The sequence below is a fragment of the Agelaius phoeniceus genome, chromosome 3 (assembly GCF_051311805.1).
Source record: "Agelaius phoeniceus isolate bAgePho1 chromosome 3, bAgePho1.hap1, whole genome shotgun sequence".
NCBI classification, from domain to species: domain Eukaryota; kingdom Metazoa; phylum Chordata; class Aves; order Passeriformes; family Icteridae; genus Agelaius; species Agelaius phoeniceus.
In genome coordinates this window covers 98,370,514-98,385,268 of record NC_135267.1, presented here as the reverse complement: position 1 = coordinate 98,385,268, position 14,755 = coordinate 98,370,514, and the positions used below count along the sequence as shown (strand labels likewise).

Genomic DNA, 14,755 nt, shown 5'->3' with positions numbered 1-14,755 from the left:
TGGAAACACAGCTGAAGCCTCGTGTGTTTCCGTGTCACTCGTGGCACCGCCCGGAGTACATCTGCCGTCGTGACTTCTTCCTTTTCATGTCCAGTGCTCTCACCACTGAACACGGACCAGAACTGCTTCTAGGGTTGTCTTTGTCTTTTAAGGATGCTCTGTCCTGATCCAAAAAAGGCACAGTCTCTCCTTTGGGACACCTGTCCCCACAATCTCTCCTTTGGGACACCTGTCTCCCCCATATTTTCACCCCCTGGGGCCGAGGGGCATCAACACTGAACCCTCTTGGTTCTGAGGCCGTTGCCTCCCCCTAGAATGCAGTCTCTGTGTCACAAGGAACTTGGGTCTGTCCATCTCTCTTTTGGGACACCTGTCCCCACAATCTCTCCTTTGGGACACCTGTCCCCCCCATATTTTTCACCCCCTGGGGCCGAGGGGCATCAACACTGAACCCTCTTGGTTCTGAGGCCGTTGCCTCCCCCTAGAATGCAGTCTCTGTATCACAAGGAACATGGGTCTGTCCATCTCTCTTTTGGGACACCTGTCCCCACAATCTCTCCTTTGGGACACCTGTCCCCCCCATATTTTTCACCCCCTGGGGCCGAGGGGCATCAACACTGAACCCTCTTGGTTCTGTCCATGGCTATACAAAAAGAGTCCAGCAAAAGCTACTCCATCATCTCTTCCCACTAGGATTCTTCTCTACTCTTCTACTATCTCTCGCTTGCCCAGACCTCTCTCACACTGGCCCATTTTCTTCCTCATCTTCCACTCTATCTTCTAGGAAAGGTCAATGTTCTGTAAAGTTCTCATTCTCCAAAAAGGGGTTAAAAGCTCCTACAAGCGGCCGGCTGAACCCCCCCCTTCTTCTCCGTCCCAGCCGTGCTGCGGGCACAGGCCCATGTTTATCAAGCTTCAAGGTTACAGTCTCAGGCAGCAGCTCGCTCTCTCTCTCTCTCTCTCTCTCTGCCCGATGGCTCCCGGTGTCTCTCTCTCTCCTCCACCGTTCCACCCCGGGGCTCAGGCCTACCTCTCCCGGCCACATGGCTTTCCCCTCCCCCTGCCCAGCCAGCAGCTGGGCCGGGGCAGAGACCCGAACTCTTTCCCGCTGGAAACCCAAGAGGACCCTCCCAGGGGAGAGCTCTGCTTTTAACCCTGTGTTCTCAGAGGCGTGTCCATGTCCCAATGGCCAGGTTAAATGCCAATATTAAAGTCTGAATATCCATTGGCCAAAAACACAGCATCCCAAAAAACACATTTCCTGTCAAACCACCACAGATACTATCCCATGTTTCCTTAATTCCTGTAAATTCTTGTTTATCGCAATCAAGTAAGGATGAATCTGACTATTCTCTAACCTGGGGTGTCCCACAGGTATTCCATGTTTATATGGCATTCCATGTTTATATGGCATTCCATATAACATTTCAAACGGTGAGAGCCCCATCTCAGAGTGAGGCATAGTCCTGATATTAAGCAAGGCTAGAGGGAGGCACTTCAGCCAGGACATCTGGGTCTCCAATATTAATTTCGCTAATTGTGCCTCTAAGGTCTGATTCATTCTTTCGACTTGTCCGGAACTCTGGGGATGCCAGAGTGTGGTATTCCCACCAGATGCCTAGAGCCTCTGCCAACTGCTTTATAATCTTTGAGGTAAATTGAGTTCCCTGGTGCGAATCTATGTAAATCACCACCCCATATCGGGGCACAATTTCCTCTGGAAGTCTTTTCGAAACAGTTTGAGCCGTTGCTCTTGAACTCAGAAAAGCTTCTACCCAATGGGTCAATTTGTCTACTATCACTAGCACGAATTTGTACCTTCCCATCTTGGGCAGCTTGGTAAAATCAACTTGAATCCTTTAGAAAGGTTGGTACACAATGGGAGACTCCCCAGGACTGCCTGTCGTGCCTTAGACTTGTTAACTTTCTGGCAGATCAAGCATCCTTGTACCTCCTGTTTGCCAATTTGTAAATCCCTCTGCACCCAAAGAATTTTAGAAATTGTTCTGCTAGGGCCTGAGCCTCCCAATGTGTTTGCTGGTGCAGTCTCCTCAAAATTCTCCTGGTATAACCTTTTGATACCAACTCTCTCCCATCTGGTAATTTCCACTTACCTTCCTCCAATTTTCCCCCCGTTTTCTCATAGCTTTTGATTTCTTTCTGGGAGGGCTGTGGGGGATGTTCTGGGGTCTCGGTTCCTTCGACCTCAGGGGTACTTACCATCCTCAACACCGCATTCTTGGCTTTCCTGTCTGCCAGGTTGTTTCCCTGGATTTGAAACTGCATTCTCACCTGGTGCCCTTTGACATGCATGACTGAAATTCCCTCTGGCTCCCTAATTGCTTCCGAAATTTGCCTTATCAATTCTCCATGCATCAGTCCCCGTCCTTGAGTGTTGATCAGCCCTCTCTCTTCCCAAATCTTCCCAAATGTGTGGATCACTGCAAAAGCATATTTGGAGTCTGTAAAAATTGTCCCCCTTTTTTCTTTCATCATTTTTAAAGCCCTCAAAACTGCGTACAGCTCGCATGCCTGTACCGACCATCCTGCGTTCAGTGGACCTGCTTCTATCACTTTTCCTGTCCTCCCATCCACAACTGCGTATCCTGATTTTCTTTTCCCTTCAATCACTCTGCTTGACCCATCCACAAACCATTTTTCTCCCTTTTCCAATTCCTCCTCCTCTAAATCTGGTCTTATCTTGGTCTGCAGCTCCACCACTTCCGTGCAGTTATGAATGAGCTTTTCCAAGACCTCCCTGAACAAAAATTGGGCTGGATTTTGTGCTGTGTCTGTTAGCAGTTCCAAATCAGGCGAGTGGATCAAAATGGCCTCATACTTTAGCAACCTAGTATCTGTGAGTTATTTATCTGCTGTTTGCTGTATTACACTCGGCATGTTACGCAGCGCAAATACTATCAGCAGAGCCCCAAAAGTTACTTTCTTGGCTTCTTCCACCAACAATGCCACTGCTATGATTGCTTGCAAGCAGGTGGGCCAACCCCTGCTTACAGGGTCCAGAAGCCTAAACAAGTAACCTACCAGTTTCCTGGCCTCTGCCCAATCCTGCGTTAGCACACCATGGGCAGTGTGACTGCTGACATCCACGAACAGCTGGAATGGCCTTTTCACATCGGGGAGACTCAGCAGTGGTGCTGCCATGAGTGCTTCCTTTACTTCCTTAAATTCACCCTCGTCTTTCTCTGTCCATTTTATCTTGTCCGTTGTGAGTTTCTCATATAAAAATTTCACCTTTTCACTGTATCCTTCAATCCACTGCCGGCAATATCCCAAAAGCCCCAATAACTGTCTCACCTCCCTTTTTGTCCGTGGAGGGGGCAGGGCAGTAATCCCCACCACCCTCTCAGGGTCTAATTTCTTCTTTCTCTTGGTTAACAAATGTCCCCAGTACCTGACGTCAGGCTCTGTGAACGGAAGCTTTGACTTAGACATTTTCAATCCTTTGTCCCCCAAGAGATTCAAGAGCAATACAGTGCTCATCCTTACATCTTCATCCCTTGGACCAGCAATCAACAAATCATCCACGTACAATATCCATCCACGTAACATACACGTGTTACAAACAATTTTGTTCCTTCCATTGGTACAAAGTGACTCAGCACTTGCTCAAGTGCTTGACCAAATAGGTTTGGGGAATCTACGAAGCCCTGAGGCAAGGATGTCCACCTGAATTGCTGCTTTCTGTTGGTTTCTGGGTCTTCCCATTGAAACGCAAAATAGTCTCTGCTGTCCTTTGCTAAAGGACAAGACCAGAAAGCATCTTTCAAATTGATCACACTATACCATGTATGTTCAGGAGAGACATTATTTAACAAAGTGTAAGGATTCGAAACCGTGGGGAACAGTGTGTTGGTCCTTTAATTCACCGCCCTCAAATCCTGTACCAACCTATAACTTCCATCTGTTTTCCGCACCGCCAAAATTGGGGTATTGTGTCTGGACATGCATGGCTCCAACGTTCCTTTCTTTACTAATTCCTCTATCACTGGTTTCAGCCCTTGCTCCCTTCCAATGGGAATGGGGTATTGTTTTACCCTAATAGGGTCTTCAGGTCTCAATTTCAATGTGAATTGGCTCTATGTCCAACCTCCCAGCCTCCCCTTGGTTGTACCAAACCTTAGGGTCTATTTTCTCCTCATCCTTGGCAGTGAGTCGGTATAACTTCACCATGAGCTGGGAATTCTGCACCACTAGGCTGATTTCTAGTGTCACCATCAAATCCCTTCCCAGCAGATTATAATTCTGCTTCCTTGAACAACAACATATTTCCAATACAACGCTTATTTTCTGATTCTATTTCAACTGTTTTTTTTTATAATTGGTTATAACCTTCAAAGGTTCCCCCTTTGCCCCGATTACCATCATAGTATCGTCACTTATAGAACATCCTCGTGGTAATTGCTGCACTGTGGTTTGTTCGACTCCAGAGTCTACTAAAAACAATACTTCCTGCCTGTGGGGTCCTAGTCTCAATTTTATCAAGGGCTCCTTAAATGTCCCGGACCCCAAACTGAAAAGCCTCTTACACCTCTCATCTTCCTGAAACATTTTCTTGTCCTTGTCTTTCTTCAGGCAATTTCTCCGAATGTGTTCCTTTTGCTTGCAGTAATAACACTCTATGTCCTTTTTCTGATTATCTGAGCCCTTACCTTGGGAAGGGTTCTGTTTCTTTGGTGGTGCTGGTTTTGCCGAGTCTCGGACCTGCTCCTGCTTCTGAGTTTCCCTTACTGCAGCTACTAACACTTTCACTTGAATTTTCTGCCTTTCCTCATCTCTCCTCATGTAGACTTTCTGAGCTTCTTGAAGCAAGTCCTGTAACTCTCTGTCTTGCTCATCCCTCTATATTTTCCAATTTCTTTCTTACGTCTTCCCATGATTTTGCCACTAATGAATGTTTTGTCCTTTCGGCACCGCCTCCCGTATACCCTGTATCACCATGTTCCTGAGATTTATCATCTTTTGTCTGCCTTCTTCTGTCTGGGCACTTCAAGATGGTTTCTGGTCCAGCCACCTCTGGTGTCCCTGCTCCGCCTGTGGGTTCCTATTTTCCCAATCCCTGATCGCAGCTTGCCTGATCATTTCTCTTTCCTTGTTGTTGAACAGTGACCTTAATATCACATTAAGGTCCTCGTAGGTGTACATGCTAGTCCCCAGGAACTCATCTAATCTTTCTGCCACCCCCAACAGGTCATCCATTAATTTTCCCATTTCTTTCTTGAAAGCTTTGACGTCCCCGGTATTGATTGGCACATTTACAACGCCGATAATTCCCAGAGCCATCGGCACCTCCTGTAAAGGGAAGAGGTTGGGCTTTTTCTCCTTGTCCTCCCTATCGTCTGTGGTCGTTCTCCTTGTCCTTGGCCTTGTTAAGCGGGCTGGGGGAGAGTCGACTCCGCTTGTGGGGAGGACTTGCTTCTCTTCTGATTTGGGCGGTGGTGGGGGCTGAGGCTGCTCGCATGGGAGCAAAGGTGCTGAAGCCTTTGCTCGCATGGGAGCAAAGGTGCTCCTGTAGGAGCAGAGGTGCCGAAGCCTGTCCCTGTGGGAGCAACGCTTCTGGAAGCGGCGCAGGCACCGGAGGTACCTGGGCTTGAGTGGGTTGGGGTGGAAGGACCAAATAGGGAGGTGGAAGGTTCTCCAGCAGCTCCCATTCCCTGCCCCAAGTTGCAGAACATCTGTGGGCTCTTATCAGATACAATGCCTAACAAGCATTTTTCCACATTCCAGCATACTCTGTTTCTTCTAAGTCTTGTGGGTACTGGCTGACCACATGGTCGTATTAAGGTTTGGCACATCCACATCTCAAAGGTGCCAAAAACTGGCCAGACCATGTACCTCCCAATCTCCTTCCCTCCCCATTTTCAATGCAAAAATGGACCATCTTTTCCTTAGATCTTCCCACCCTCCTGGGATTGGCCTCCCAATGTTCTAGCATCCATCCCAACGGGCTTTCCCTTGGGATTTCAGGCAAAACCTTTTCAGGAACCTGTGAGGATTTTTCTTGGGATTTTCTCTGACACTTGCTCTTTTTCTGTCGCATCTTTCGGAAACTCCTTTTCTCAATCTTTCTTACCTTAAGTCCTTTTTGGCTGGGATTCTCGACATGAACCCTGAGTCTCTGTTCGGTACTGGTTTTTGTCTATGAAAAAACTACCAGCTTACTTAGCCTCACAGAGAACCGTTCCATGGGCTTTTTGACTGGTAATGAGCTCTCTTACCTGATTTTCTGGATCAGAAGGTTTACCAGCTCCCAAACCCTTTGGGAACGTCCCTTCCCTCCTGATCCAAACCATGATCGAACCCCTGAACTCCCCCGAGTTTCATGCTTCACATGTGTGATAAGGAACAAGCAAGCATCCACTTCTCCCGCGACCGACCACTTCCCTCATGGGAGAGTGGAACTGCAGTCTTGGGGTCCACACTCGCTTCATGATAGCATCATGTCTCACACACACGCTCGATCACACCCCACTCAACCACATGGTACTCATGGTTCCTTTTCCTGCGTGAATTCTTCATGCATGTAGATTTTCTGAGTGGGAAAGAACTGCGCTTTGGAGATACATCTCTGGAACGCTCCAAGGTCCTAAGAGCTCTGGGCCCATTTTTATCCTCTCTTTGGCTGTGGTTCTGGCTTTGGTTTGGTGTCTTATCGGTTCTGCTGGTCCCCAATCCTGTCAGGCCACTGAAATCAGCAGGGTGCCTCCTGACCAGAGAGGGGGTCCCTGGACCCCAAATTCGGATCATGTCACGGTCACCAGAATTGTTATAAATGATCAGCCAGAAATCCAAATTAATAAATGCGAAAGATTTTATTTTCACAACCAAATTACAGTCCTCAAAAACCCACAGCCAAAGAGACAGTGTCGAGCCTGGGATCGGCGCTGGGTGAACCTCAATCCGACCTATATCACATTGGATCTCCCTCTGTTCACAAATGCAGCGAGGCTATTTTATACAGTTTTTTATGCCTGAGGCAGAGGTGCCCCGATTTCTTTTGTAACCCTGCATATGTATGAACGTTTCTTTCACTGTGCGGGGCTGGACAATTGCTGTTTCCTGGGTAATGGCAGGTGCTGATCATGTCAGGGGAAATTGCATATTCAGATGGATCTTCCTCAGTGACTTTGGTTATCTTGATTGATGGTATCTATCTATCTTGATTGATGGTATCTATCTTGATTGATGGTATCTATGATCACCCTTGGGTGTGTCCTGATGGCTCCAGAGGCGGCCATCATCACGCTGGCCATGTCTATTGATTGGTAAACAAAGCATTATTCTCCTGCTGCCTTCAGGAGTTTCGAAATTCCACAGTGGTTACATGTCCCTGGGCTGCTTGAGGTCAGAGACTCATTGGATTTTATAATTTTATAACATACATTCTCTTTCTAAGCATGAATTACTTTATAACATATATTATAACCTCTTTACCAACACCTTTGATTTTTTCTAGTAACAATCATGTTAAAAATCACAATTCACAAGTTAGAAGGTAAATCTCAACACTGGCTGGTGCCAGGCAGGGCCACACCCCCTGCAGCAGCTTTAAAAGATTGCTTATAGGATAGATTTAAATTTGGCTTAATATGAGTAGTGGGATATAAACATTGAAGGCTGAAACAAAATAAGATTTAGTTATATAGTACTAAATAGCTGTACCAAAAAATTCACAACAAAATACATTGTTTAAAAAAAAGGCAAGTAACTGGAAATTTGATCAGGGCTAGATGTTTCTCAGGGCTTTAGATATGTATGAACTGTGGCTTTTGATAGCTGGGCTGCTCCTTCCAATGCTTGAAAGTGCCTGGGGCACTTCGGCCAGGGACCATTGTGGGGGTGTTGAGTGTCCCCAGTGACTCCTGTACAAAATATGAATGCATAAAAATTCTCGATTGTGTTAACACATGTCTCCCCCACAAAACCAGGGGACAGAAATCACAGAAAGTTTAACTGTGGCGATCCACCCATCAGTACGTAGTTATTTCCACGTAGTGTTGGCTTTGCAGGCTTTCACTCCTTCCACCCATGCCCGGGAGTACCTGAGGCACAGTCATAAGTGGTCACTCACTGGGCCTTTGGCTCTTTGAGATAATAGTCACATCAGCTCCTGTATCAATGAGTCCTGTTAGGAGTGCCTCTGCCTTTGAGAGTCACTTTGGCATGTAGAATGCTCAGATGTAATGCGTTGTGTCTATAAAATCTGTGGGACCCCTGTGGAATCAAACCCCCCCCTCCCTCTTCTCAGTTATCGGGGATGCAGATAGGGGTGCTGCTGCAGAAGATATGAGTTGAACTACATGGCTCCCCGCCGGGACTACACAGGGCGGCTGGGGGGTCCATGCCATGAGTCAGAGTCAACAGTTCCAGGGAGAACAAACAAAGTATGCATATGCTGTCCAGGTGGTCTGAAAACTCCTGTGGGAATCAAATGAACACATGAATGAATTAACGTTACTATGGTATTGATTGATATGTCCAGTCCTGTGCTGCCTGGTGTGGCTGGGTCATTTGTCAGCCACAATGATCTGGCCAGGGCTGCCTGTGGTCCAGTGAAGGCTGCTTGGGGAGACTGGGCTGAGGCTTGCGGCAGTCCACTCTGAGGCATCAGCTGGGGCATCTGTGTCTTTGCATTGTGAGAGACAACTGCTCACTTTGAAAATTTAAAGATGCTCATTAAACTTTAACAAAGATGCTTTAAAGATGCTTATTAAACTTTAACAAAAATACATATACTTTAACAAAATAACAATACTACATAAGGAAAAAGCTGCAGTACTGAGAACTGACTCTCATGCATACCACGTGGCCAGTTCATCTTCAAGATGGATGCTCAGTCTTTTATACCCCTGGGGTTGCATCAGCCAGCCCTGGCCCTTCCCAAAGTCTGTCAGTCAGCTCTTCTTTGCCATTTATCGGTGGAGACTGCTTTCTTGTAACTTGATTGGAGGTCAGGTGTTGCCATGCTGCACCCCCTAAGCAAGAAGCTTTTCCATTCCCAACTGCCCCATGCAAGGGGCACATGTACACACCTTTTTTTTACCTGTCCTAAACAATTTAGGCTGTCTGATGGCAACAGTACAGGGGGTAAAAGGGAACTGTGGGGAAAACAGAGGACATCTAAACCACAATAACATAACTATACATCACTAAAGCTTTTGTTAATATTCACACAATACTTATCCCTTAATTGCGAGAGCCAATCATCTCACTATCCATCTAATAACAGAGTGGTGCCACTCTGTGCTGTGGTGCCAAACTGGTGCTTCGGCTCCAGTTTCCCAATATCAGACGCCCTTCAAAATCATACTTGGACCTACACTGATTACGGCCCTGACGGCAAATACCAGGAGGTTTGGATCTGGCGTCCCCCTTTTCAAAACAGTCCTTTTTCAAATGCTGAGATTTCCCACAAGTTTGGGGGTCCCCCTCCTTAAGGGCCTTTTTCTATAGTAGCATCCATTTTTCACAAGGGTCAGGAGGGAATGGATCAGTCTCATAATCTGAATCTATCGGCCCTGAATAGAAAGGCTCCCCCTCTTCCTTACTGCTAGAGCTGCGGTCAGCGATATAAACTGCTAATGACCGTGAGAAAGGATGCCTCCCCCTCCTTTGTCTGGGCAGGACTGATGGCTGTGGCTGCTCTTCAGTCTGAGAGGTGCCAGCCTCAAGCGGGCAGGGAGAGTCAAGAGTGAGGAGAGCCAGAGCAGGGTAGGGGGCCAGCAGCATCCAGCCGCTCTCGCTTTTTCAACATCTTAAAAAGTATTCTCCAGGACCTTATACCTCCAGTATTCTTGAGGTCCTCCTTTAGGATGGGGGAGTCATGCTTGTCCAGAAGGGTGAGCATGGTTTCACAGATTTCTCTCACTCTTTGGACATTTCCTTTCCCATTTGTAGTTCCTTTTTTAGTTCCCCTGGCTCACCTGTCAGTGGCAGCAGATAGGCAATTCTGGGCCCTGATTGTCACTGTCATGATCAGTTCCAGGGGCTTGTTGACTGCTGCTAGTCAGGCCAGTTCATTCCCCTGCACAGAGGCACCAATTGTTGGCGATGGAGAGAGACAGGGAGACTGACTCGGTGATCAGAATCTGATTTCATTGTGGGATACAAATGCTTATATACAATTTCAGGGACACTAGTAATATGTACTACAATGATTAGGTTAAAATCACATACACAAACTTATGCATATAACAACCTCTCTTGCTTGCAGAGTTTAATGGGATTTTCTTTTTCCAGTAAACATGTTTGATTTTATTTTCTTGCAGCCTAGGTCTAATTTTTAAAGTTCCGTTTGTTTTTGCCAAGGCATCCTGTTATCAAATCTCTTATGTTAACCAGGTCCAAAGTCCATCATCTGTCTTGTGTCCTCCAACATTCCAACAGTACCAGAGACCCGAAAGAGGACCCAGGAGCTTTGGGAGCACAGACACTGGGCTGCTCCTGAGCTGCTGCTGCAGGGCTCAAGATCCAGACAAGGATAAAAATAGACCTTTGCATCCTGTCTCTTTGAAATTGGTCATTGGGATGGCTTGCAGGCAAGGGAGAAATGAAAAGAGATAAAAACAGCAGTCTGCTCTGCTACACAGTATTGAGCTGCTTTATCAACTGCTTAGTCATTGGTACCTGGGTGTGAGCAATGGAGTGAAGAGTTTGAATAGTGGAGTGTGATGAGCATTGTAAGAACACGGTGTAGCTTTTGAGTAAATAACAGAAGTGTGGGAGATAATTCCCTTCAATTTAAGTAGAGCAGCTTAATGGCAGATAAGTTTTTCAGATAACTCTTAGCTATAATTGCTAACTTTTCTATTCATTTTCCCTTCAGGTGCAGCTATTTTCTTTGAATTCAAACACTACAAGCCTAAGAAAAGGTTTACTAGCACCAAGTGCTTTGCTTTCATGGAGATGGATGAAATTAAACCTGGGGCAATTGTTATAGAACTGTAAGTGACTCACAATTATGGATGACAATGATAGACGAAATGAACCAGCTTTCAGTTACTATGTGTGGCTTGTTGTATTAAGGAAGGTTTCTTGGACTCATTAGATTTGCTTCCATGAGGAATATTTTATTTTCAATGAAGGGGGGAAGACAAAATGCTTTTAGGCAAGTAAGATGGTTAGAGACTCTCCTCAGAAACTAGACCAGTTTCCAAATAAACTACTGGTGTTTGTAATTTAATTTTGTTTGAATTTAATGAAGTCTGTAGAGGAGATTTTAATTTGGAGCTTAGCCTGACTGTCAGATCGGCTATATTTTAAAAAAATAATCAACTCAGTCTTTTGGTACAGAACTTCTGCAAAGGAAATCTGATTTGAGGCATGAGATACCAATTTGCAATTAACTTTGTGAACGTTTCAAAGCAGTATTGAGTGGATATGGTGTGCATCCTCTCCTTGCTGAGTGGCTGAAGGTGTGAGGGAGGGGTTTGAGGACTGGGGTTTGGTTTTTTATTCAAGAAGGAGGTGAATCTCGCAGTTCTTGGAAGAGTACTTAGTCTATGCTAGCTGGAGTACTTCTGAAGTACTGAGTTACTGATACTGGGTCTCTTCTACAATCCAGAGTATTATGTTGGGAATCTCCTTACAAAAATACTACGTTCACTTAGATATTGAAATCTTACTTCTGTAAAAATAATCATCCAGAGAAAATACCGTTTCTTCCTGTAAACCTACTCATTACTGTTGCTTACAGCAAGCCTTGTCAGATCTATTTAAAAGGTGAGGGTAACAAGATCTGTACAGGATGAGCTTTCTAGTTTGCTTTCATCTTCCTGCACAGCCATTAGCCCTTGGATTTAATGCACTTTCTTGTGGTTACAGGTACAAAAAACCCACTGACTTTAAAAGGAAGAAATTGCAACTGTTGACCAAGAAACCACTTTACCTTCACCTCCATCAAACATTGCACAAGGAATGACCCCAGTTGTGAGACCTCTGTGAACTGAACCACAAATCCTGGTAGCTGTGTAGTAGCCTTAGGCTCCGAGGGGCAGGAAGATGACTCTGTTCATGCCAGTAGGTCACACGAGACCATCTCCCACTGCACAGCACTACTTCAGGGGCAGGAACAAGACCACCATGCAAATGCAAGATTTTTTTCAGTAACTTCCAGCTACAGGTTTTTTTAAGAACCCTGATACAGGTTGACTGCTTTTCCTAAGTTTGCTGTTCATCACTTTTTATCTTTAACCATTCTTCTCCTTTTGCCTCAAGCTCCCTCTGAGGATGCAGAGTGCCCTTTGTCAAACCTGCAGCAATAAAGATGTGGCAGGTCTACTAACTGTTTACACTGCTGTGCTATTGTAGTTCCTCTCAACTGCATTTCAGAGTCCTCTGGAGTGGGCAGGGTGACAGAAGACTGGAGAGAAGGACAAGGTGGGCTGGGAAGGAGCTTGAGGTACTGCAAGTGCTTTGAAGTGAGGGAGTGGAGGATGCAGGTCAGATGGGTGGCCATGAGTCCCTGTGGTCAGGTCAGGAGGAGGAGAAGTGCAGATGAGAACACTGAACATGTTTTGAATACGTTACAATCTTTTCAGTCACTGTTACTCCCTAATAGAGCTATTCATTTTTGGATCTTGTCACAGAGTGGTTTGCAAAGGCAGATGGGGGATAAAGAGGCCTTCTCGAGGGCTTTGTCCTGGTTGCAGTGGGCGTTTTGCCATTTCAGTGACAGCAGGACTGGCCCTCAGTGCTGAAGTTTGAATTTTCCAGAGCTTTATATAAAGTAGGTCTGGCTAGCAGGCTGATCCACGTTCTACATGAAACTGCTGTTCTTATGGAAACTGATTGTATGCAGTTTTCTGCATATTTTGTGCAAATCTGGAAACTTACTCAAAAAATTGCCTTTTTATGTAAGTAGGTAGGATTATCATTTATTTTCTGTATTTTTTATTTGGTGCATAATAAGCTGCAGGACATTGGCTTATTATGACACACTGGCATTCACCTTTTGACCTGAAAAAGGGAAAGAAGTAGAACCCAGTCAAATCTTTCATATATTTGCGTGGATATTTAATATGATAGTTTATGGTTTGATAAACTTCTTGCATATCTAACTAGTGCCTGAATACTCTGCTATGCTAACTACAGAGCCAGCTCCCAAAATAGCGTCAATTATTTTAAACAGCCTGGATGCAGGTGAATCATCCATTCCTCTTTTCTGTCACTTCACCCAAGATGTTCCATCATGTGTTAAGGGAAGGGATGTTATTTTTCCTCATGCCATTTGTCTGTCTCTACTCAGCTGTTCAGCATTTTTGGCTTTATCATATTGATTAGGATGAAAAGCTGGTTTTGAATGTCCTAATCTTCTTGCCTTTCTTTGCTCTGGTATAACTAGGAATGACATTATTTAGGTGTTACAACAAAAGTCAGCAATACTTTCCCAAATTCCACTGCTGGTTGGAGGGGAAAAAGGGCAGTTGAATTGTTCTGTTTATGGATCTTTACAATATCCCACTGGTTTTAAAGCTGATGGGAGATGATCAAGATACCCCTGTGAGTTATGGAAACTCCTCTGAATGGAGCATTCTGGACACCAGACTAAAGGAGAATACTACACTGCTAAAAACCAAATACAAATCATCCTCTGAACTCTGCAAAAGGACAAAGCAAAACATTAGTCTGTGGTTGCAAGTAATCTGAGCTTGGCCCATATACCTGTCAGTGGTCCCTGGCTAGCTCAGCACTTGTTCTGACCAAGGAATTGCAGGATCTGAGCATCCCTGAAAGGTGGAAGGGCTGGTTCTGGAGTTCGGTCCAGCTGCCATCCAGGGTAAGCACTGCAGTTGGGTGTGTGTGTCAAAGGTGAATGCTGCTGCATCCAGAGGGAGATTCCATCCAACTTTAGTTACTGTTAGCTAGGATGGGCAAGGGGAGAGACACTGAGTATCACAAAGGTTTGTATGGGGAAGGAAAGATCCTGGATTTGGAGAACTTGACTTTTAATCATGGATGTTCATCAATGTGTGTATCATCAGCCAGCCACCCTGCAAACTGAAATACTGTCCCTTGAAGTATAAACCCATCGTTTCTGCTGCTTACCTGGACCCTTCCCTAGCTTGTAGATGTCTGTATTAATGCCAGTTTTATGAAATGTCAACTTGGAAGTATTTTTGTTAAATACACAAGTAGAGCTTTGTATTTAACTGATTGTGAATTAATGTCTGTTGAGTGTGAAATACCATTTTTAAAGTTGCTTCTATCCCTTGCCTTCTTTCTGTGAACTCAGTGCCAGGACTGCTGCTGCACACACCACAGGCTTGGGGATTGTTTTATGCATCAGTGATGTTCCAGCTTGTCTTTCACCTGAAATCTAAAGCTTTACACTTGTACTGTAAGAATGTAATACCTAGGTGGCAACTTTAATGGCTGCTTGTACTCTGGCAGTAAAGCTGTAATGGCCTCCCAGTAGAGTTTTTTATTATTCTGCATTGTTTTCCTTTTTTCCTCCCTCAGGCTGCCTTTTGGACAGTGCAGTGCACTTGTGAGAAACCTTACTCACTGAGACAGTCAAAAGCCTGCTATTCCAAATGCTTGCACTAACACTTGACCTGCCAATGTATGGTGTGCTTTGAAAGTCGTTCAGTGGTGGTAGCTGCAGTAGATGTTTACATGGTTGACATACTCCCAACTCTGCTTTACAGAAAGCTACTTTCTTTTCTGATGGAACTAAAAAAGGTTCTCCAAATCTAGCCTTCCTTTTAAAGAGGCTGAATTGCTCTTAACCCTGGGG

The 14,755-nt window shown here is 45.3% G+C and overlaps 1 protein-coding gene across 1 annotated transcript in view; it reads left to right on the top strand.

Annotated features, from left to right (window-relative positions):
- Positions 1-14,430, top strand: part of AIDA (axin interactor, dorsalization associated) — a 55,178-nt gene extending 40,748 nt beyond the window's left edge. Inside the window, exons 9-10 of the mRNA XM_054630280.2 lie at positions 10,844-10,961; positions 11,842-14,430. Of these exons, the coding sequence (XP_054486255.1) occupies positions 10,844-10,961; positions 11,842-11,938 (215 nt within the window). The 3' untranslated portion in view covers positions 11,939-14,430. The remainder of the gene's footprint in view (positions 1-10,843; positions 10,962-11,841) is intronic.
- Positions 14,431-14,755: the final 325 nt, after the last annotated feature.